The 23,814-nt window shown below is 50.5% G+C and overlaps 1 protein-coding gene across 2 annotated transcripts in view; it reads right to left on the bottom strand.

The window, feature by feature from the left end:
• Positions 1-21,035, bottom strand: part of PITPNA (phosphatidylinositol transfer protein alpha) — a 35,579-nt gene extending 14,544 nt beyond the window's left edge. For both annotated transcript variants that reach the window (XR_005721615.1, XM_040243802.1), the window contains exons 1-8: positions 20,800-21,035; positions 16,923-16,953; positions 12,316-12,461; positions 8,963-9,054; positions 4,255-4,262; positions 3,103-3,177; positions 1,396-1,479; positions 129-206 (exon numbers count right to left, since the gene is read on the bottom strand). Coding sequence is in view for 1 of the 2 variants with exons in the window: in XM_040243802.1 (XP_040099736.1) it covers positions 129-206; positions 1,396-1,479; positions 3,103-3,177; positions 4,255-4,262; positions 8,963-9,054; positions 12,316-12,461; positions 16,923-16,953; positions 20,800-20,819 (534 nt within the window). In the remaining variant the exon portion in view is untranslated. The remainder of the gene's footprint in view (positions 1-128; positions 207-1,395; positions 1,480-3,102; positions 3,178-4,254; positions 4,263-8,962; positions 9,055-12,315; positions 12,462-16,922; positions 16,954-20,799) is intronic.
• Between the last annotated feature and the right edge of the window lie 2,779 nt (positions 21,036-23,814).

Below are 23,814 nucleotides of genomic sequence, written 5' to 3'. Positions count from 1 at the left end.
GGTAACTAAGAGAGCTGACTTCTGGCTCTCCCTTGTGACCCCCGCCCCCTCCCAGTTCCCCACCTCCAGGAGGGAGGCCCAACCACACTGGCCCCAGCACCCCCTGGTGGTAAGAGTGTGAATTGCACCTTCCAATTGGGGCCCAAGGGTCCTCGGCCTGTTTTGATAGATTTAAATTTTGCTGGGTCCTCTTCTGCCTTGTAATCCTGTCAGAAGTTGGGGGAGGGGGTGGGTCAAGAAGAGAGAAAGAGATCAGATTTTCCACCACAGTACAGTTCATACCATTCTTGATGCTTCTGGCGCTAAGAAAACATGGGAAAGTCTATAAACAAGATATAGAACTGTTTACATTTGCCTCTGAGGGGAGCTCTCTGTGATTTTGTCTGCCAGGGCTTGTTTTCAGTTTTACCAGACTGTGTGAGCAGGCCTGGATTTCCACTGTTTAAGATGGGGATTTGAAACCTGGAGTGAACATCCGGAGCACCAGGGAAGGTGTTTTCAAAACACAGTTGACCCTTCAGCAACGCAGGGTAATTTTAAAAAACAGGTAATTCTAAAACAGCAGCTGGAGCTGAGAGCAACCAGCCAGTCGTTTCTGAAATCTTTCAGTCCCACCTCTCTCTGGCTTGTTCTGTTTTTGTTTTTAAACTGCCTTGTTTTAATAAAATCATTATTGGAAATGTCCAATGTATTGACTTTATCCTCTTGTGTACTACTGTCTATTTCCCTTCACTGATTTAAAATGCAGTCAATGCTGTGTGTTAATTAACAGTAACAAAAGTTTACTCTTGGGCTGTTTCTCTGCATTAACTAATGTGGGCAAGGGAAAAACCAAACTCCTTATAGTATCTACTTATCAAAAATAACAAAGATATCCAACCACATGCATACACATACAGCGGTAAAGCATCTTCCAAAGTGAAGGAGATTATTTATTAAACCTTCCCTACCTCTGCTTCTCTCCACTCACATGAAACAACCAGAATCGACAAAATACTCAAAGGGCCATACTCTGGGCTAGTGTTTCTGTCTGGGAAATATCTGGGGATGTTCAGTGTGAGGTATATAGATGCACACTTAGGATCTACTCACGTTGCTATATACGTTATACTTCAATGAAAAGTTTTTGTTTTTTTGTTTTTGTTTTAAATCCACTCATCTTTTGAGGATAGGAGTGGGGATATTAGGCCAAGAAGCACAAGACTGTGTATCTGGGCCACTATTTGCCTGGTGGTATCCCCAAGTCAAGATAAGGTGATTCTTAACACTCATTTAGAAAATAAAATTCTCAAGAGAGAACTTCCCTTTGACTCAAGTTGGTATGATTCCTTGGTTTCTCTGACATAAGTGACTTCTGCATCTCAAAGGCCACCCATACAGCTGAATAGTTCCTACCTTGCTAAGTACTTGGCTTCGATCTGCAATGTCTATATATACGACTTCCACGTGCTTCCACGCCTCAGGCTCCAATTTGTGCACCTGCAGGAACAAGGGTGGCCACTCGTTATGTACAGTCTAATAGCTGTCACACCCTTCACCCAGAATGGACATCTAACAGCAGCTGTTCCCACAGCCACAGTCACAAGATTCCTACCAGTACATACAAAACTATCCAAAGGAGTGGGAGGGTCAACGAATTTTATGTGGACATACATTTGAGAACTGATGCTCTGATTTTTCAAGCTAAATATGACTGCAGCAGCCCAAGACACTCTCTAGGCTCCCCTAGCACCTTCTTTATTTCCCTATGTTCCCCCTTTGTAAAGACTGCATATTCCTCTTGTGAGGATGATGCCTGCTTAGCCATATACTGCTTATTTTGATGCTCTTAAAAATTATTAATAACTAACTTGGAACTTCCCTGTGGGCCAATGGTTAAGACTTTGCCTTGCAATCCAGGGAGCTAGTATCCCTCATACCTTATGGCCAAAAAACCGGAACACAAAAAACAACAGAAGCAATACTGTAACAAATTCAAGGAAGACTTTAAAAATGGTCCACATTAAAAAAAAGTAAAAGATCTTAAAAAAAGATAAAAATTAACTAACTCAAAGAGGTGGTATGAGATACAAAATTCTGATCCAAGTTCAAACGGTACAAAAGGATATGATAAAAAGTAACTCTTTCTCTTGCCTGTCTCTCAGTCAGCTCCCAGGCATCACCACTGTAGAGATTTTCTTCATCCTTTTTTTCCCCACTGAACAATATCTCTTGAAGACTGTTCCCTACAGGCTCTTTTTAATGGCTGCATAATAAATGGCTACATGGTTGCACAATGTTTAACAGGATCCCACTGGTGGGCTCTTATGTGGTTTTTAACCCTTGGCTATACCAAGAATGGCTCAGTCGTAAAGAATCCCCCTGCCAATGCAGAAGACTTCGGTTTGTTCCCTGGGCTGGGAAGAGTCCCTGGAGGATGAAATGGCAACCCACTCCATATTCTTGCCTGGGATATCCCACAAACAGAGGAGCCTGGCAGGCTACAGTCTGTGGAGTCGCAAAAGAGATGGACATGATGTAGTGACTAAACAAACACCAAGACTGCAGCAATGAATCTCCCTGTATATTAAGTTATTTCACATATATGAAAACATAACTATAGTATAAATTCCTAGGTGTGGAATTGCTGGAGCAAGGGAAAGGTATATTTCAAATCTGAGGAGTTACTGGCAAACTGTGCTCTACAGAGGCTGTAATTTTGATAGGCTTTTTTTCGGCGGGGGGGGCATTGCACAATGTGGTTTGTGGGATCTTAGTTCCCTGACCAAGGACTGAAGCCAGGTTCCCTGCCGAGTCCTAACCACTGGGTGGTCAGGGGATTCGCTCATTTTGATGTTATAAAACTTCAGCTCTTCTGTGCCAGGAGTTGCATTTTAGACCAATCCCAGCACTAGCAGAAGGTCCCTGAAAGCATCTTGGAGATCATATTTCTCAGAATAGAGACAGAGCAATCCCATGCTGGTAGGACAGATCTAGGCACAGGCTACGAGCTTCCTGGCCAAGAAAAAGGGGACCGCGGTGAAGACCCCTTGGCAGGGACAGAGTCTCAGCACCCTGTCCTGAGGCCTGGAGCCCTCGGGGGGCTTGGGAAGTGCTACTTACGTTCTCCAGGGTCCCAAGATCGGGCTTGTGCCAGGTTTCAATTTTAATCAGAAAGTCTTCTTTCATGTACTCGTTCTGTGGGAGGCGGAGAGGACACCTGCAGCCACTTGGCTCACAGCTGCAGAGCAGCCACCCCTCGCCACCCGCTCAGGGCAGGCAGGGACCCCAGCCTCTGCCTTGTCCTGACAGCTCACTGTACCAGGAGCCCGCAGTACGCCAGGCGCACGGCACCTCATTCAGTCCTCACCCCAGCCTGTGAGGACCCTCACCTCACATCTGAGCAAAGTGAGGTTCAGAGCAGACTTCCCAAGGCCACAGAGATAACCACAGACCTGGGCCTCAAACTCAGTTTTGTCTGACTTCAAAATTCATGTACTTAACCCATGTATCTCTGCCATTCACTTCATGTGCAGGGTGTACAGGCTGACTGGCAGCGTGGGAGAGCGCAGGGAGACTTCCTGGCCATCCAAGCGTGTTGCCCCCCTTCCCCCGCCACCAGCCAGCCTTTCGCTGAGGCCTGAAGTTCTCAGCCATTTAAGCCTTCGTACTAATTATCACCTTCTTCCCTTAGTGCTTTTTAAAACCTGGAACTACTTAAAGGAAGAACATGTTAACCCCCTAACTCCTCAGTGGGAATCAGGCTCCCCGAAACTTCCTGTGTTTACCTGGATGAGGATGCTGCAGGGAGGACAGAAGGGGGCACTGACAGAGGGGCTGGGCAAGGAGAAGAAACCAGGCTGATGTCACCATTCTGCCTAGCGCCAGTGCTCACTGGGTCCACAGATGCCCAAATGGGAATGCCCTGATCGGGTCAGCGGCACTGGAGTTTTCTGTACAGCCTTGAGGAGGCCAGGCCCAGGGCGAGCAGGGGAGAGCCATGCGTCACTCTGTACACGGGAGACCTGGGGCTAGGACTCCACAGTCCTGACTACTGCAGCACCTACAAAGCCACCTGCCAATGCAGCTCCAAGCAGGAGGGGACAGTGCCAATTAACAAGTTCCTCATCGGGACTGAAAGGATGAAGCCTCAAAAGCCCCAAACGTCACCCAGGACAAAGACAGGAATATCCAGGAGGCCCCGTGGCAGCTCCATTTTTCTTTCTCCTTTCCTTATAAATCATCTACAGTCCCAATGTCCCTGAAAATACTTACGGTGATAACTGCTCCACAGCAAGGACATGGAAAGAAGAGAGAAAAAGATTAATGAAGATGAATAAAATATCCACCCCTCACCCTGGGACCATGGAAGCAAAGACTTTTCCACTCCCTGGGGCTTATGCCACGGTCACCCTCCAAGTCCCAGCAAGTGCATTTGGGACCTCAAATGCACCAACCTCCAAGTTTTACTCATACACAAGTCCCTGAAGGCCAAATATGGGATTTCATTAAAGAGATGGCACTATTGGCTCCTCGGGACTATTCCCAGCTGGGCAAGGACAAGGAGCAGCCGTGATGAGCTGAAGCACTGAGATCCACGGCTCTGCTGTCAGACCATCCCCTGGTGTCCCCCTCCTCCCGCCCACCCCCTGCTTCCAGGGGTACAGGGCAGGGCGCCGTAGGCCAGGCACTGTCTATCTGCCCTCTGCATCCTTCCTGTCATGGTAACCAAACCTCTCACCCGCCACACTCCTGCTCATTGTAATGAGACCCCCTCGGAAAGCACCATTCAATTATTTATCAGAGAAAATGACGGCAGCTCTAATGTCACTGGGGAACGGACTAGCTCTCCTCCTGACCACAGCTCAGATCATTCTGTACTCTCTGAATTTAGGAGTTGGTGCAATTTCGGATGGATGCCACCACTGCCCCCTCTGATGGCACACGGGGCTAATAGTCAAGCTCCCTGACTCCAAAACTGAAACTGAGGTTACCTCTGAGACTGAGATGAGGACAAGTTGAAATATAAGGGATAAGATCCACCTCCTATGGAAACAACCCAAGAATAACCGACAAGGACCAGGTGTATAGCACAGGGAATGTTACTCAATATTCTGTAATAACACATGGGAAAAGAATCAGAAAAAGAAAGAGTATCTGTAGATGTATAACAGAATCATTATGCTCTACACATACCTGAAACTAACACAACACTGTAAATCAGCTACACTCCAGTAAAATCAATAAAGGGAAAATTGTTTAAAAAGAAAGGAGAGAAAGAAAAAGAAACAACCCAAGAGACGATCTCAGTAACCTCCCTGAATCCAACGGAAGTTACTTGGAAGAAAGCAACAGATCAAGATGATAACTAAACGGCTTATTGAAATAACTGCCCTGTTATTCGTTTAAAAAAAAGGAAATGTTGGGTGTAATATCCATCAAGGGTGAGTCCAAAGAGACCAGCTTGGCAGCAGTTCTCTGGCGCTGTACGAGGCCTGTCCAGCAGCCCCACCCTGAGTGTCAGGTTGGCCTGGTCTGATGACATGCATCGCCAGGGTTCTCCAACAAACCACCCGATTCTGAGTCTATGCTCCCCGAGCAGCCTTCTCCTCGTCTGGCCTCTGCCGGGATGGAATGTGCTGATCAACAGACACGAGGGTCTGATCACTTAAGCAAGTGGATGATGTTCTCCACTACACGCTGGAATTTGGTTTCCCGAGTAGATGAGCCCACAGGGAAAGAAAGTCCTACTTGGCAAACAGGAATATCTGGTTTCATTAGTCATTTTGTATTTCAGTATAACTTAATATTTTGGCATTTCGGGGAGGGCAGGGGTGGGGAATGTCTTTGGATATCAGCTCTTTCTAGGATCCTGAGAAGCAGATCCACTCAGCTCTGACAAATTGTGAATGTACAAGGGTGATGACCCCCCCTTTAATGGCCTTTCATGCTGAAGTGGGTGAACAGACAATCCTCCCTAATCTTTTCCAGCCTCCCTGCTTCCAAACACCTCTGCACTCAGACAGTTCTCTTTTCTTCAAACTGCAACCCTAGGTAGTCTGGAAGAGCCTCAGGAAACTCTCTGCAGTTGGAAAACAGGGCTCTCCAATGAGACCAGTAAGGTCCTTCCCATGCTTCCAAGGCAAGGGGGCATAGGTTCAACCCCAAGACAGGGAACTAAGATCCCACATGCTGTGTGGTGTAGCAAAAAAAAGAAAACCAGAAATCTCCCAAAACTATGGCTTTATTGAGACTGTATTCAGACAGGGTTAAGGTTAGAGGGAGAGGCAGGAGGAGAAACATTTATTTCCCTCTTCCTACTTTCTTTCCTTTTTTCATGGAGCGCTTCATGAATTTGCATGTCATTTGCACAGGGGTCATGCTAAACTCAGAACCATTCCAGTTTTAGTTGATGTGCTGCTAAAAGCAAGTGTCTCTTCCTGCTATCATTCACAGGCCCAGGCCCATCTTACCCTCTCCTCATGTCCCAACTCATGAGCATCAGGGGATAAGAAATAGAGAAAAATAAGGGTAAGAGGACAGAAAGAGCTGAGAACGAGTAGAATATTACAGATTCATCTTCCTTCTACTCAGAACAAGGTCAAAATCTTCCAAAAGGCATGTGGAATTTCGCTCCATGCTCCATTATCTCTCTCACTTCAAAGTCTGATCTGCTTAGGCCAGCCTAAGAGTTCTGAACTAATAATCTTTCTCCCACCAGTCCCCAGCAGGAACTGGACACAGCCTTCCTTGTTCAGAGCTCTTTTTAAAAGACCCATGTCTAACTGAACAGATCTAAGATTCAAGCCACTCATAGTGCATGATGGTGGGTTCTGAATGTAAAGTCAGCACCCACTGAAGAAGCCAACCGCCCCTCCCTCACTCCCTGCCTCTCCTCTCTGTGGGGTATTTAGAAATTGGTTTTCTTCTTTTGGCCACGGATTGGAACAAGATGCTAATGAACATAAGGCGTCTAGAAAAATGCCCCTGTCAGCTGTAGCTCACTCTCCCCAGAACTACAGAGGACAGCAGCGGCTCAGCGGGCACAAGCTGTGAACCCAGAACCCCGCCCCAGGCATGCAGCAGTCCACACTGCCCGCTTGCCTCCTTTATGCCAAGCTGGCCAAGGTCCTTATGACACATGCTCAATGCAACTCTCTGAGACATCAGGAAAATTCAGCCTTGGCCCCAGGCCAGGCGCACGCAGCCATGGTGCACACTGTGTGTCTTTAAGAAAGTGTGCGTGTGCCTCTTTTCCAAGAATTGAACGGCTTCCTGTCTGATGCTTAGGGAACAGCGATGTTTGTGTTTTCAGCTATAGCAATAAAACTCTAAGCATTACACATGCCAGGCCCCACCAATGACTGAGCATCTCCTGATACAAGGTTCTTGAATGAACAATGACCAGAGAGCAATGACCCTGTCTCTAGACGGCAGTCATTCCCTCAACAGGATGAGGACCACACACATTTTCCTCATCAGATACAACCTAGGGAGTGCTGGGTCCCCACATATGAGACAGATAAGTGTCATAGTACGTGTAAGCAGGGGCTGGCAGGAGGACCCCACAGCCAGACTGTCTTCACCAACAAATGCAGACTGGCTGGAGGGAAATCCTCATAACTCACAGTCAAGTTCCAGGGACCTCGAGGGAACCCCCACCTAGGATATGCATCAGTAAGAGCATGGGCTGTCCAAGAGGTCTACTTTGAAACAACCCTCAAGACTTAGGAATTTTGAAAAGGGAATCCCAGAATGTCTAGAATAGAAAGCCCAGAGACGAGACTAGTGAAGATTAAGAGGAGCCTTCCGCTCCCACTCCCACCTTCAACTACAGAACATGCTGGTCGAGGGGAAGGCGCTGACTCATGGCTCTTAACAGTCATCTCCCTCTTGCTGGGCCTCCCCTCCTCAAATCTGGTGTGGGATGGCAGGTGTTACATAACATACTTGGGGGATAGCTGTTTCTGAATCCTTTGTCATCACACATTGGGCTAATTTTAACACTTCTCCAATAATATCAGGGTTTTCCTTGCTACGTATTCTGGTGTATAAGCTTGGTCCTTCCCCCAGGCAAGAAGGTAACCCTAACAGGCTCTTTCCTATGACTGCCCCTCTCTTTTTTTTAAAAAAAAAAAATCTTTTGGCCACATGGCATGCAGGATCTTACTTCCTACGATCAGGGATTGAGCCCATGACCCTTACAGTGGAAGCACGCAGTGTTAACCGCCGGACCACCAGGGACGTCCTGGATGGCCTCTCTCAAGAGCCCCTGAACCTCACTGCTGCTTTCAAGCCAAACATGAATATATACCATTAAGACTGGAAATTTCAGCATCTAACAATAAGGGAGGGGTGTAAAAAGACCCTAGCATGTTCAAACAATGGAATTCTGTGCAACCATTAACCAATTTTAAAAAATAAACTATAGGTAGTGACAGAAAATAGGTTTTCCATCTACTGAGTAAAAATGGGCAAGTTAATAATTAGTAAAATTTGACCCAAAGTTTGTCTGGAAAACATGTCTGGAGGCTTTATACCCCCCCCCACCCCCCCTCACACATATGTATATAAAAGCATTTTTAAAAAGGATTAGAAACAAAGACACTAAAATGCTAACAGTGACTAGAAAATGGAAGGATCATGGGTGATTATTTTCTTCTGTTTGTATGTATTCTCCGAAACCTACCCAGAGGACATTATTTTGTAATGAGTAAAAACAATCAAAATCATCATACCATCCCCAAATAGGAGGGACTGGTTCTGTGCCACCTTGGGCCGAGGCTACTTGGTGGTTCCCACCCAGCTGGCTGCCAAATCGCGCTAGACAACACTGCCACTCACCACCAGCCTGTAGAGAGACCCCAAGCTCATCCTTCCACTGGCTTAGTCTGGAAAATGAAGGCGGGAGACAAAACCCCAATTCACTGCCACCCAGGGCCTACTTGACCACACCCTTCATCCACGGCGGGTCTGCACTCACCGGTTCTGCAGTAAGGGTAGGCATTCCACGCTTTTTCATGTATATTCAGGGCTCCCTCTGGGGCCAGCATTCGAACAAACGTGGGCACTTTGCTGTAGTGAGAACAGGGTTACGAAGAGAAAAGGGGGAGAGAGTTAAAGACGGTGGGCTTCTGTGGCACACCCTCCAGGCCACAGTTCCAGTCTCTTCACTGGGGAGTTGACACTCAAGTTCTCACGAGACCAGCAGGTTACTCCAGTTGCATGCGAAGAGCCAGCAGTCAGAGCCCAACACCCCAGCTCCACCGGCTACCAACATGCACCTGCAACCTGCCCCACGGCCTGCCAGGAACAGCACGGCGGAGGCGGCCCCGGGCTACCCGCCGCGGCTCAGTCCCCACGCTGTCGTTACACACCCTTCCAGAGCTCCCTGGGCCCAGGGCATGACACTACACCCTGCAAGGATGACATGCCTCTGAGACTGGACCAGAATGACTGGCTGACTGACTTGGAATAGGGGATCCAAGATGATCTGATATGCTGAGGTCATTTCTAGGTGGCCAGGAGGGCACCAGGGCCACCTGCCTTTCAGGACAAAATAATTTCTTCTATTCAATTCTTATCTCAGGTTACAGAACAGCAGGTATATAAAGTATGAGCACTTTTTATTTTTATTTTTTTTAAGGTAGTATATTCCTCTGCCTTAGTGTTATTAGTTTTTAAAAAATAGTTATTTATTCGGCTGCATCGAGTCTTAGTCATGGCACGTGGGATCTAGTTTCCTGACCAGGGACTGAACGTGGGCCCCCTGCATTGGGAGTGTGGAGTTTTAGTCACTGGTCCACCAGGGAAATCCTCTACTTTAGTTTTTAACTGGTAATCTATGCAGTTTAGCAGGTGCCAATGACCTCATCAGCTTTGGTGCCTGAGGCCTAAGAAAAATGAGCTACCCCCAGGAGAGCAAACTTCGAACACAAGAGAGCGGCCCACTGAGACCCACTCACTCACAGCCATACTCATTCAGGTGTCTGTGTGTGCCAGGCACCGGCTACACGCACAAATCACACAGCCGGGGCCCCTGTTCTCAGGGAGCTTCCGTTCCAGTGCGGAGTGGAACTAATCAGGCAGAGCACTGCGAGAACACATGAATGGGGAGGTTCCCCAGGGAGAGGAAGGTTTACGTGAGAACACAGAGTCGCGAGTGGGTAGGGCTGAGCTAGACAAGAGGACGGGGGTGGGATGGGAAAAGCTGGGGGGAAGAGAGAGAAGTTCAGAGTAACTGGCATAAGGCATGCGGTGTGGAACACAGGAGAACGAGCAGAGGCTGAGTCACAGAAGATCTTGCATCTACACCACAGAGGACGGACTTTGTCCCAGGGGCAAAGGGCCATCTATAGCTTTAAAGATGGGGAGCAACAGATCTGGACAGAATACTAGGAGCTGTGCGGAGAAGTGGCAAGTAATCCAGACAAGGGACTGGAAGGAAAGAGAAACGCTGGGCATAACCAAGGACATGGACCCAAAAGGACTTGATGTGATATGATGAAGAAGGAAGAGGGTATGGTGAACCCGTGGTTTTTGACTGGGAAAACTAACAGCTGACAGGAAGGCTTTGGTCCTCATGAGAGGTGGCCACGGCATACAGCACTGTTGGTTTGGTTTTAGTTTTCTTTTACAGCAGTTGGGTGTCTTGCGGTTAACAGTAGTGGTGGGGAGGGAATTCCCTGGCAGTGAAGTGGTTAGGACATGGGCTTTCATTGTTGTGGACCCGGGTTCAATCCCTGGTTGGGGGACTAACTCTCCACAAGCTGCATGGCCTAGCCAATAAAAAGACTAGTGGTAGGCAGGTTCAAAGCTTCTACCCTCTCCATAAGGAAGAGGAAGAGACAGGGCCTACCCTCTACATGTAGACCTTCTTTGACTGAGTCTTGAGGAACTAACCAGCCTCTGCTACCAGCCTCACTATCTCTTTTCAAAGTTCTCATTAAAAAATGTTGGGCTGGCCAAAAAGTTTGTTGGGTTTTTCTGCAGCATCTTATGGAAAAACCCAAATGAACTTTTTGGCCAACCCAATACAAATGCACTACAAGGAAGGTTTGTCCTGAGCCTGACTCTCATTAATGGCTCAGAAAGAATGGGTTGAGAGTCAGCTCAAAGGTCAAAGGGGAGGCGTAGAGGGAAAAGAGCACAATGGAGAGGAAATGGGATCGTGGTGAGATTTTTCCCCCACTTCAGCATTGCTCTCTACGCTCTGGCACTCACAGAACTGTGGACCACCCTCCGGGCTAGCGCTTCTACATCCCTAGAGCAGACTTCAATTAGCAATTTTACCAAATGAAAATGGAACTGCTTTGTTCAGTTGAATTGACTAGAGACTGAGGTTCAGGTCTATGTTGCACAGCAATGTGAACATACTTAATGCCACTCAACTTAAAAATGGTAAAAACAGTGAATTTTGTGTTGTGTACATCTTCCCACAATTGTAAAAAGAAACTGAAGGCTTATTTTTCCCAGTAGTGGGTTGTTTCTAAAACAAGCTTGATTCAACATCCACTTGAGCTGGTCCAAGTTTACTGTGACTTTCAATGTTCTTTTGGGCCAGTTTACAGTTTACTGAAAAATTACTGTGTTGGTTAGGAATTTAGCAATTGTGTGATTTGCAACGGATTCTGGTACCCAAATCAGTTTGTGCAATACTTTTAAATACTTAACAGCTTTAAGGTAAAGAGAGGTACCAAAATTTCTCCAGGACCCGATTTCATAACATCAGAATTTAAAATACTATCTGAAGCCACAATTCTACTTTTAGGCACAATTTATTATAGATTTACACACACTAAACTTATCAAAGGATCTGTGCAGAAGGAGTTTTAGTGGAGGACTGCCTGTGAACATGTGGAAATAACAGTAAATATATTTCAAGATTGGCAAAACCACTGCCAGCACGTCTGTTTGTAGACTGCATGTGCTTTAAAAGAGGCCAAATATGCTGACAGTGAAACAGCTATGATAAGAAAAGAAAGAAGAGATCCCATCTCTATCAGATAACATAACAATAAAAGAAATGAACACCCACTTACACACACACACACACACACACACACACACACACACACACACTCTTTGTACTCACAGACAATGAAAGGGCCCACAAGAAGATAAGCACTATCCCTTCTGGGGACCAGGAGCCTGGTGGGGCCAGTAATACTTTAAAAACAAACAGACAGCCCTTAAAAGAGCAAAGAAGAACCACCTCTACACACTGTCACAGGTGAAGCAACTTGAGTAACCGGCCAACACTAGGAACACCTGCAATGAGCCGCCGTCTGCACTCCGACAGCAGGCCCCACCCTGGCTCTGCTGCGGGGCACCTACCTCTGTAAGTGGTAGATCTTGTGCGTGTATTGGCCTTTCTCGCCATCCTTCTCATAGGGCTCATTCACCAGGACCTCCACGCCTTCACCGCCACCCGTTTCATTTTTGCTGGCCTCAGCCACAGAATACAGCTGCCCTACTTGATACTGAAGGAACAGAGAGGGGAGTTACTGCCAACGCAGAATCTTCTTGAGGGCTGCACACAGTCCTGTTGCTGGGAGCTGTCCACTGAGATGGCTCTGGGATCCCTGAATCCGGAAGCTCATCCCGCAGTTCCTAACATGGCCTGGCCCAAATCCCCCCCAGAGCCACTGACAATGCTGCTCTGTGGCCCTTCTTTAGCCGTCAGAGGTGTCTAATTTCGTCCTTCCCTTTTTCACATCCTCCTGCAAGGTTTAAGGAGGCAGGTGAATATACTTCATTTCACACCAGTACCCAGAAAACAGATTATAGAATCCAAGGTAGTTTTTGCTCCATCCCTGACTCTGGTCCCAGATCCCCAAACAAGATCGGGCTGGTTGCTAGAAGTCTCTTTATCCCATCCCCCTTAACGGACATGACTGTCTGTAAACAAACGCACCCAATGCTCCATGAAATCCACAACCCCTGCTGCCACACGGGCTCATCTATTTGCTTCTGCTCCAGCATTGGGGCCCTCCTCCCCTGCCAACACCTCAGGGAGAAGTCTTGCAGGCCACCAAATCTCCTGATGCTTTCCTGATTCCTGGTGGGGCTGAAGCAAGTGCCCTGCTTCTCGCATCCCATGGCACAGGTCCCTATCCCATGGTGCTGGCCAGACGCGCCCTCTAGGCTGGCACTTATTGGGTGGCCAAAGCCTAGTTTTCCTTTATTTGGGTCACATGCCACCCTATCAAGTCACCAGTCAAGACTGCCGGCCTCCTCCGATCCCCTCAGGACAATACGGTCTGAGGGCCAATGACCTGGGCAGTGCCCAGGCCTGGCCCTTCTGTTTGGAGGGGAAAACAAGGTGAGAAGAGAACAGACAGCAGCTGCTAGAGCAGGGAGTTACACCTATCCCAAAGGATGCCTCTTCCCTGTCATGGCCAATGCCACGAGCCACAGCAGTTTAGGGAGTATGAGGAAAAGAGAAAAAGGTTCTCGATTACAGCTGGGGGGAGACGTGGGGATCGAGGTTTCCCTCACCCCTCTACACTCCCTCCCCAAGCTCCTGGTCTTTCTCTCCTTGAGATTAAAGCAGAAAAGCTGTGTCTCTGGGCAGCTGCCGCGGGAGCTACTGCCTGCAGTCGCGAGGAGCAGTGCGGCTTCCCCCGCTCCGCCTCAGCCTTGGAAGGCCGCTCTAGCCGGCAGCCTCCCGAGCTCCGCAGGGACATTTCTGGGCAAAACCTGCAAGGTGAAGCAGCACTCCAGGACTCACTGTTCACCGCGAGGCTGGAAGAACCCACCTTCCAAAGCAAAGACATAGTACAGGTGCCAAGGAAAGACCCAAGTTAACCGGCAAGGCTCAGTAGATCCCGTGAAGAGGCACGTCTGGCTGAGAGCCAGTCACCTTGACCTTGCTACTCCAGAGTTACATCAGGGCTGCCTCAGTGGCCCCAGGGAACTGTCCCGGTGCCTTCCCAAGTCTAACTCCTAGCAGGGGCGTCCATAAAAACCCCTAGCAAGTGGGTCAGGGTTTGGCTGAGCCAGGGGATCCTAAGCAGTAGCAGTGAGTCTGTTTCAGAGTCATGAGAACATCTAACCACTGACTCAGCAATCCTGAAGGGCAGGCCGGGGAAAGGGCCCAGTGGAGGGGACTGGGTTGCCGGCTGGTGGTGCTGCCTGGGGAGGGGCCCGTGCATTGACTAATCCCCTTCGTTTGGTTTGCAGGAATCAGAGGGCAGGCTCTAAGAGGATCAGTGTGCTGGGCTGGCATCTTTCCCTTTTAATCTCTCTTGATATTCTGATCCTTTAATCCCAATGAGACATGTGAAGGCGGTTTTGTTAATCCAAAGGGGTGAGCAAGACTGGCCTCCACAAGCCACCAGCGAGGGACACTTTTCATGTCAGAGGGTTCCCTTTGGCACCGGGGCTCCGCAACCTGCGAAAACGAAAAGCAGCCAGACTCTGATGGGATAGAGGTGGGGGCTCGGGGTCAGAACATTAAATCAGATAAAGAGCCTTGGGGAGACCAGGACTGCAGCCTCTCCTCTGGCCCAGAACACTGCTCCCTGCCCTGGAGAGCTGCTCCTTTGCTCCCAAGAACTAAGGAAAACAGAGGCCCCACCACACTGGCAATCTGGAAGTGGGAGCCCAGGAAGATGCGGTGGGTGGGCTTGAAACATGTCATGAAAAACAGCGCAGCTGTTGGTCCCACCCCCACGGCCCTGCCAAGCCAGGTACCAAAGGGGCCTGGTGCCGTGCATCTCTGGAAAGGAGAAGTAAAACAGCCCTATCCACAGGAGGGGGAAAAGGCGGGCTGGACTGAGTAAGAAACCACTGGCGGACACTGCATGTTAAAGGGCCAGGGCTCTCTGGCTCTGCTGCAGAATGTCTAGAAACCCTGCCCAGTTAGGCCAAAGGCTCTGGCCAGCCACAGCCAATTTCACCCCAAATATTGACTCAAGCCATCGGGATGGTCATGAAGACAGGGTCTTCTCTCTTCTCTTCCCCTTCCCAAATGATAAAGCTCCAAGGGTCTCCAACTGGGAAGTGAATCCAAATGCCTGCCACGTGACACTGGGCTGTTTCCAGTCAGGATGAGTTATCAATAAAGACTCTGAGAAGGCTGGTCATTACTTATTTCTTCTAGGGCTTCCCCACCTAAGATTTTCTGATCTTCTGGAACTAAGGTTCAGCCAGCCAAAGAGCAGCTCCTGCTTCTCCCAACACAGGCCAAGCACCGCTTCCTCATTGGTGGTTTCTGGCTGGGAACGGGTTGACCATCATCAGGCTTACAGATGAATCCTAACCTGTGCTTACTTCCCAAGCTTCTGCTTTCAGGCTTGGTTCACCCCATCTCACCACTTCCTCAAGGCTCCAAAAAAACAAAACAAACAAACAAGCCATCGCAAACTGAAAACCAGCAACTGCAGACGCTCTCAAGGTGTCTTCCCTTTTCCCGCCCTTCGTGGCCCCACCATGAGCAATCAGCCCAGAGCTGCCCTGGACAAGTGCTGGACCTCCTGCATCTGCAGCCTCGCTCAGACACTTCCACTTGTCATTAAAGTCGAGAAACTCCCTGGAAGAAAAGATCCGTTTCACCCCTAAATGCCACTTTGAGGTGCTCCTGAATTCCCGGGGGACATTTGCCTCACTGGGGTAATGCGACTTTGCTGTACAGCAGAGAGGAAGTCACCGGACCCCGAAAAGCAGAGTTTCAGGGCAAGTGACATGCTGGACTTTCTTGCCTGGTTTCCTCGTTTGGAAAATCATCACTTGCTATTTTTCACAAAGAGAACACGGATCCCAAAAGAGATAGGTTAGCAGGGACCGCCCCCCACCCCCAAAGCCAACAGCTATCAGCCCAGGCACGTGATTCCCAGGCCCCCAGTACATCTCAGGGATCACAGTATCCACTCAGCCATCCCCTCGCCCAGCCTCTCAAGCCTCATTTCTCTTATCTTCCTCTCCCAGAACTCTCCTGTCGTGTCCGAGGTCCACCCCTGAGCCCTCCCCCAGGTCTCTATAGCTCTCAGTGGAGATGCAGCCCACCCTGGGGGGCCGATGCCTGCCCACCCTCCCTCTCATCTCAAGTGTGCCGCGGGCTCTGTCAGCCCGGTCTCATCTTGCAGAGGACCATGTCATATGTGGAACCAGGTGGAAGTGCTCACGGGAGCTGACACTGCAGCAAAGAGCGGCTGCAGGCAGCACTGTGGCTGAGCAGCTTCACCCTAAGTTTAGCTCAGCTGGAAGCTGGGGGCTCTGGGGGTTCCGAAGGGATCAAAGAACAAGGCTGAGCTGGGAGAGGAGCGCGAAGGAACTTCAGAGGAAGGGCGGGACGAGGGAGGCTCCGGGGCAGTGTTCTGCTGTTCCGGAGGCCGACTCTGAGTCAGCTCGGCCTATGAACCTTCGTGAGGTCAATCCTGCCAGATCGCCGTTCACGGGGACGCCAGGCCCAAGAACCATAAAAGGACGGAGGCCAAGCCAAGCCCATTTGTCATTCTCTGCCCTCCGTAAAAGGAGGGTTCTGGCCTCGGCCTTCCTAGCAGTCACCTAAGTGTGGCGAGGAAGGGCCTCGGAGATTTCAGCCCTGCTGGTCTGCTGCACAACCAGAGAGGGCTAGGCACGTCTCCCTGTCAAGCCACGGAGGTCTCAGAAATGCACGTCCTTAATCTCCTCAGTAACATGTCCCCAGACAGGCAGAGTTCCAGCAGGTGGGGGTGGGGGCTGGTTTTGGGTCTATCCACAGTTATCTTGCCTGCCAACAGCTCGAGGCAGGTCACACACAGTTGGTCAGATACATTAAGTGCCTTCCTGCAACTGAGTATCGCACCAGGAAAATTCACACTGAGTACTGACTATCTCCATGCTAGGACAAACACGAAAACCATGCAGAGATATTAGCGTGGGCTGCCTGGAGCCCGGCTGAGCTGAGGGTCACAAGCAAGCATCTCCAACTCTGGGTAAAAAGAGGAAAAAGGACTTACCTCCTCTACAGACACAGGTAGGATGACTCGACTGCAAGAGAAGGGAAACAGAGGGTCAGCCTGGGGCTCTGAAAGCATCGTCCTGGAACAGTACTGAATGTGTTGCTGCCGGTGACACTGCACTCACTCTTAGAACCCCAGCAGAGAACAGCCTCCTGAGTGCTTCAAGGCGGGACCCTCGGTCCCTTCTGGCTCCCCATTCAGAGCCCTGCGATTCAGTGCACACCCATCCCCTCACCAGGTACTTCCTAGGCCCCTGGCTCCTGTTTGGAGCTGTCTTCTCCTCCCTCTCCCCAACAAATACCTTCCCCAACAAGACTTGCTGATGAGTCTGCCTCTCTCTGTTAACACAGGAGTGTAAGACAAGAGGACCCATCCCTGTACACTCCGAAGCCAAGATGGGGATTCAGGCCCAAACAAGCAGGCCCTGAAGACTGACATCTCTGGGGACCCCACCTCCCAACAGCAGCCCTCAACATGAAAAGTCAGGCAGGGGCCAAGTTCCTTGGAGCATTAATCACCCTAAGAGCACGCGCCAACCATCTCAGGGCCAGCTATTACAAGCCACTACCACAAAGCCACCAAGAGAGGACACCTAACTCATGTTCTGACCTCCAGAAGCTGTCCAAAGGCACCCCAACCCATCACTTTCTTTTCCTTCTTCTCCATTTCCATGGTGACCGATTTTGCTGGGGGAACCGCCAGTCACCTGATGGAGAAGCCATGACCAGCAAAGCCCCAGACCGGTCAGAACTCCACACACACGGAGAAGTGCGAGGGCCAGGGCCCTGCTCAGGGTGGCTTGCATTTATAACGCAGAGCAGTGGCCAGCCCCAGCTCAGAGCCCTGGGGTCTGCGAGTTGAGACAAAAACGCTTGGCTGTATTCCTACCAATCAAGCCAGCTCCCAAGCTCAGATTCCCCATTCCCAGACCCTAGCTGGGAGCCCCTGGAGCCTCCTGCATCTTGCGTGCTCCACTCTCCTTCCTGGGCCAATCGGGACCCTTGCTCCAGGCTGGTAAATAGCCCGCTCACTATTCTGTAGTCCCGCAAAGGTCCCCAGACAGCAAGAGGCACCCAGAGGGGTCTGAGAAAAACATCTCAGTCAAGGCAAGGCACGGAGCAGGAAAGCAGCAGGAAAAATAACATGGGTTCCAAGTCTTTACTGCCGGCTAACTCTCCTCCTCTAGGATGACTCAAATAACATAAACCCTGCAGGTTTCTGGAAGCTGCCCCTAATGCTCTCCTCCCATCAGGGAGAGCTGACAGCGTAGAGAAATACTTCCAACGTGGCGGCCACAATTTCTGCACCCTCAGAAGAAACTTCCTAGAAAACAATACACCTTTTATCTTCAAGAACAATGGTAAAAAAAAAAAAAAAATCACATCCAAGAATTTGCAGAAATCAAATCAAGGAGAATTCTGCGAGAGGAAGTGTTAGGCAACCTTCAGACCCTGGGTGGGCACTGAGTCTCCACCCGAAAGAGACTTGCATCAGTCAGTTCCTGACAGGATGTGCTAACGCTGTGACAGGACAGCACACCCAGATGCTTCTCCCTGGCTCCCTGGGAGCAAAACCACTTCAGCAGCAATAGGGTGCAACTGCAAAGGATGGGGCCACAGAGGCTGTGCGGGGCTGGGGCTGGAGCCTCACTCCAGTGTGACCTTCACTCGCAGTCTCTCTAGAGCTGTGGCGCTGCAGCCACAGCCAAGCGTCTCCGATGCCCCCCTCTGCCCCCCCCATCCAGGGATGCGCACACACACACACACACACACACACACACACATGCCCGAACACACTCAGGGCACAAGTTGAGCAGGAAGGAAATGCAGATGCCAAGCGGGCTGTGCATCCCTGGCACCTTGGACCTTTCCCTGGCGGGCTTCAAGGGGAGGAGAACAAAGACTGGGAGGGGAGGCTCTCTCTTCAAAACTCGCTCAGATGTTTTCTGAAGGTCCCTTCCCTTCCCTGCCTGACCATTTGCACAAAAACTACACGTTTCTACAGATGCTAGGATTCGACTGGGAATAGACAAAAGAATCAGGACAGTGCGAAAAGTCTGTCATCTGGACAGTCAAGATTAAAATGCAAAGTGCACCCGACCCTCCTCTTGCTGGCTTCCCAAGCAAGATTCTTCCTCCTCACCACACAAAACTCTGCGCTCTGGCTGAATCAGCACAAGATTAGATGTCAAGTAACAGAGTGGAGGGATTTCGAAATAAAGCTCTTCAGATGAGGTGTCAAGCTGCGATGACACCTGGGTCTCTCCCCTTTGCTATGCAAAACTCCACATTATGTCCTAAACACCTCCAAGGAGCAGGCCAGCTAGAACGGGGCAAAGTCCTTTCACTGACAAACTGGAAACAGCTCTCAGCACACCTGCCTGGCTACCAAGTGAGGTCCACCAGTTGCTCTCTACCCCGACATCTCCCACTTCCGGACACCTCCCACTTCCTGACTTCCTGGGCTTCTGGCTCAATGCTGTCCACTTGTCCTCTCCTCCAGGAAGTATGGTTTCCCTGAAAGTTCTGCACCTATACATCCAATCTCCCCTCTTCCCCATCCCCCTGTCCCCAGTCTCTCCTCTTGGAAGAAGGGAAAAAGAAAAGTCCTAAGATGTTTACTTGGAACCATGAGCTTCTGGAACAGATCATCTCATATTTGAAAGATGTAGCAATCCAGACACCCCCACCTGTCATTCAGTCCCCTGGATTTCACAAGCAAGCCCATCTCCCTGCAACTCCTACCAGAAGGCACTCATGCCCCCCACCCTACCCACCCTCACTACTCAGAAACTCTCTCACTCTTCACTGGTTTTCCTCAGTCAATGGCTTGATGACAAACATCAATTCGTCACAGCAATTTCCCCATCTCTTTGTACCAAGACTGAGAATCCTCCAGAGACAGGCTGGCCCTGCCCGCCCCCCACTCCCCAACTCTAACAACATATTTACTCACAATCATACTTTTTCCAAACTGTCTTCCTCCCTAACACCCTGACCCTCTCCATCATCATAATCCTCTCACTTTAGCCCCTGCCCAATATTTTCTGAATTCCTCACCCTAGTGTCCCTAAGTCCCAAGCAATCATCCTTTTTCCTTGAATATGAAGACACATGTCACACGGCCAGTCCCCTGCCATCTCCTCATACCCTTCCCCTGTCACTCAACCTGGCCGGGACTCCCTAGTCCATTTCCTGTGTCTGCTTAACACAGTCCTTGCCCTGATGCCTAAGGCAACACTCCTCTCACCCCAGGTGGCCCTCCACACTCCACCCATCACCTCAACTCCATTCCAGAAGCTGTCTTACCTGATCTCCCAGTGCTCCTTGGCAGTATTCCGGCCCAAAGCCCCCTCCCCAACCCTGGCCCTGTCTGCCCTTGTCTAACTGTTCCCGGGCCACTCGGACAACTCCTCCCTCTCCCGGGGGTCCTCTCTGCCACTCCTGCAGCTCTGGCTGGCCCCTTCCTCCCTCAGCCTCCACTCCAGGAGCACCCCACGTCTCATCCAGCGCTCTCGATTCCTCCTCATGCCCTGTCCCGCTCTCACTGTCCCCTTGACCTCATCCCAGGCCTGCCTGGCCCTCTTTGTCCCCTCAGCCTCTCCTCAGGCCTACTCGGTCCTCGCTGCCCCTTGGGCTCCACCTCAGGTGTTGTATCCCTCCCTCTCTACCCCCGTTCGGCCCACCTCCGGCCCTGTCCGGCCCTGGCTGTCCCCTCAGCTCCTGCTGGGCCGCCCAATAACCCATCCAGCGCTCTCCATGCCGTCGGGCCCCGTCCGGCCGCAGCATCCCCTCCGCCAGACTATCAGCCTCCCTGGTCGTCATCCTCGACTCTCCCTCCCTCCTCTCTTCCGCACGGCCGGCTGGACACTCACTACTCCTTGAGCAGCACCATGTCGCTTCGCGACTCGGCGGCTGCCTGCTGCCCGTCCAGCCGCCCGCCCGCTTCCTGACGGCCGCTCTCCCCGTGGCCCGGCCCGGCCCGGCTGCCTGTGCGCCTTCGTCGTGCTCTGCTCTGTCCCCGCCGCTCTCGCTGCGGTCGCCGCGCCGGCTCCTGCCGCCCCGGCCTCGCCGCCTCCCGCGCCGCTGCCGACGCCGCCCGGAGCTCCGGTTCCGCAGCGCCGCGCGGGGGCGGGGCGTCTCTGCGGCAACCAGAGCGTCACGCGCCGCGCTGCGCGCTGACCTCAGCGCGGAGGCGGAGCCTTTTCGGGCCCGCCCCCTCCCGTCCTTAAGTGGGCCGCCGAGGCGGCCTGCGCGTCCCGGATGGGTCCGCGCGTAAGCAAGACCCGAGCAGTAGGCGGCGCCGACACCCAGGTGTCCCGCAGGGTCCTAGGGTGACTGTTCATCTGAAGGCGGAACAGATGCCACTGTGCGGTTGGGCCTGACCTGTGGTGTGGTTTGAGATCTAGGAAAGGTTGTATTAAAAAATGTTAATAATGGCCAAGTTTATGTGCACCTAAGGGCTTGACTCCTCACGACAGCTTTATATCAGAAATGTATTATTATTGTCCCCATTGACAGGTGAAGAGGAGGCAGAGGTCAAGAGATTAGCTCAAGAGAAAAAGAAGAGAAAGAGACACTTGCTCAAGTCCAAAGCTAGAATGTGATGGAGCCGACGTTTTTACCCTGCAGTCAGTAGTCTAATATCTTTTATCCAAAAAGTTATTTGCTGAGGGTCTGCTGTGCATCAAAATCTGTGCTTATGTTGAGTGAGCAAGTGAAATGAAAGTGTTCGTTTCATTCATTTGAGTCGTGTCCGACTCTGCAATCCTATGACTGTAGCCTACCAGGCTCCTCGGTCCATTCTCCAGTCAAGAATACTGGAGAGTGGGTTGCCATTTCATTTTCCAGGGGATCTTCCCCTCCCAGGGATTAAACCCAGATCTGCATTGCAGGGCAAATTCTTTACTATCTGAACCAACAGGGAAGCTTGAGTGAGCAAGGCAGATATCATCTTGCCCTTAGGGAACTCAAGATCACCTGGGGGTGGTAGGTAGGTGGATGGAGGGGCAGCCAGGCAGTTAGGATGAAAAGGACTGTGAGAGGTGAAATACAGGTTTGGTGGGGTCCACTGGAGAGGTGTAGTCTGCAAAGGCATTCTAGAGGAAGAAGTTCTAAGCTGAACTCTGCAGGGGGCTGAGATGGGAAGAGGTATGGGGCAGAGTTGATGCAATGGCTGGGGGCCAGAGGGCCAGCATGTACTTCAGGGGAACTGAAAGAAGTGACTGCTGCATAAAGTTTGAGGGCTGAGGAGCTATAGTGTGGTGGGGCAGGCAGAGTATGCAGTTCCTGAGGGTGCTAAGGTGTTTGGAGTCCATCCTCAGGGCATGGGCAGGCATCTATGGGCTTTAAGCAGGTCTGGTGTTTGACAGTTGGGAAAAAAGGGCACTCGGGGAACCGGAGAGGACACAGGGAGAACCTACGTGAGGAGACCTCTGCAAAAGTCCAGGTAGAGTTGGACTAAGACAATGATGGTGAAGGGGGAGGAAAGAAAGACAGAGATGGATTCAGAAGCAACTCAGGAGGTAAAATCAGCAATACTCTGTTGACTAATTAGCTGGGAGGGTGACAGGGAGAAAGGAGGGATGAAAACTTCCTGGGTTTCTAGCCTGGGAATCTGGGTGGATGGCATTGCCTTCAGGAAAAGAGAACAAAAGCAGATTTGCAGATGGGAAGACAATGGCTGAAACAGAGCAGGACCCTATGGGGCCCTCCCAGGAACAGATCCTTTTCTGTGTCTCCCATTTACTGTTTGTAAGAGACAGGTGTTATGCAGCCTTGTACACCTTTCCTCGAGTTCCAAAGGGCAGATTCAAACAGTTGCTAATCCAAGAAGGGAGGGAATGCAGAAACAAAGGTGAAGCAGTAAAACAATATCTTTGAGTTCTTCTGTTGGAACTAAGGCCCCCACCCAGGTTGAAGATGGTAACTCCAGGCTGAGCAGAAGATTCCTGGAATACCAACCTGTTAGCTCATCACCAATCAATTAGAAGAAAATTATTTAATAATTGCCATGTGCTGGCTCTCTCCAGGAAGTAAGTAGCCTGGAGCTTGCAGTCTAGTTGGGAAGACTACATCTACTCATTCACTCCGTAAAATATTGATTGAACTCTTTGCCCTCCCCTGGGCCTTTTTCTAGGCACTCAGGACGCAGGAGTGACCAAGAAAAACAAAATCCTTCTGAAACAGGAGGGAAGGGGGCAGGACACAAGCAAGACGGCAGAAGATTGGACTTCTGGTGGACCTTGAACCTCCTTGTATGCTCATTATAATACATTATGCACTCAGTCATGTTTGACTGTTTGCAACCCCATATAGACTGTAGCTCGCCAGACTCCTCTGTCCATGGGATTCTCCAGGCAAGAATACTGGAATGGATTGCCATTCCCTTCTCCAGGGTATCTTCCCAACCCAGGAATCGAAGCCAGGCCTTCCGCTTTGTGGGCAGATTCTTTACCGTCTGAGCCAACAGGGAAGCCCTTTGTAATTAATGGCACACCCACCAGTACGTAGACAGCTCCAAGGCTGACCATCAAAGACCAAAAAGTGGGCAGTTGCCCAATTCCCGGAAATCTCCCCCAAACAGTTGGAATAATCCTCCTCCTCATTAGCCTATTAAATTACCCAGCCCATAAAAACTACCATGTGATACTTCAGGAGCTCTCACCTTCTGAGATGACCCACTCTCTGTTTGTGGAGTGTGTTTCTCTCTAAATACATCCACTTCTCTTTCATTCTCAGTTGTGTTGGGTCTCCATTACTGTGTGCAGGCTTTTCTCTGGTTGTGGCCGGTGGGGGCTGTGCTTCGTCGTAGTGCGTGGGCTTCACATTGTGGTGGCTCTTGCTGCGGCGGAGTGCAGGCTCCAGGCTCCAGGGCTTCAGTGGTGGCA

Source organism: Oryx dammah, unplaced genomic scaffold, assembly GCF_014754425.2.
Source record: "Oryx dammah isolate SB20612 unplaced genomic scaffold, SCBI_Odam_1.1 HiC_scaffold_8, whole genome shotgun sequence".
Taxonomy (NCBI): domain Eukaryota; kingdom Metazoa; phylum Chordata; class Mammalia; order Artiodactyla; family Bovidae; genus Oryx; species Oryx dammah.
Note: the sequence above shows the minus strand (reverse complement) of the source record. Positions and strands in the feature narration are given on the sequence as shown.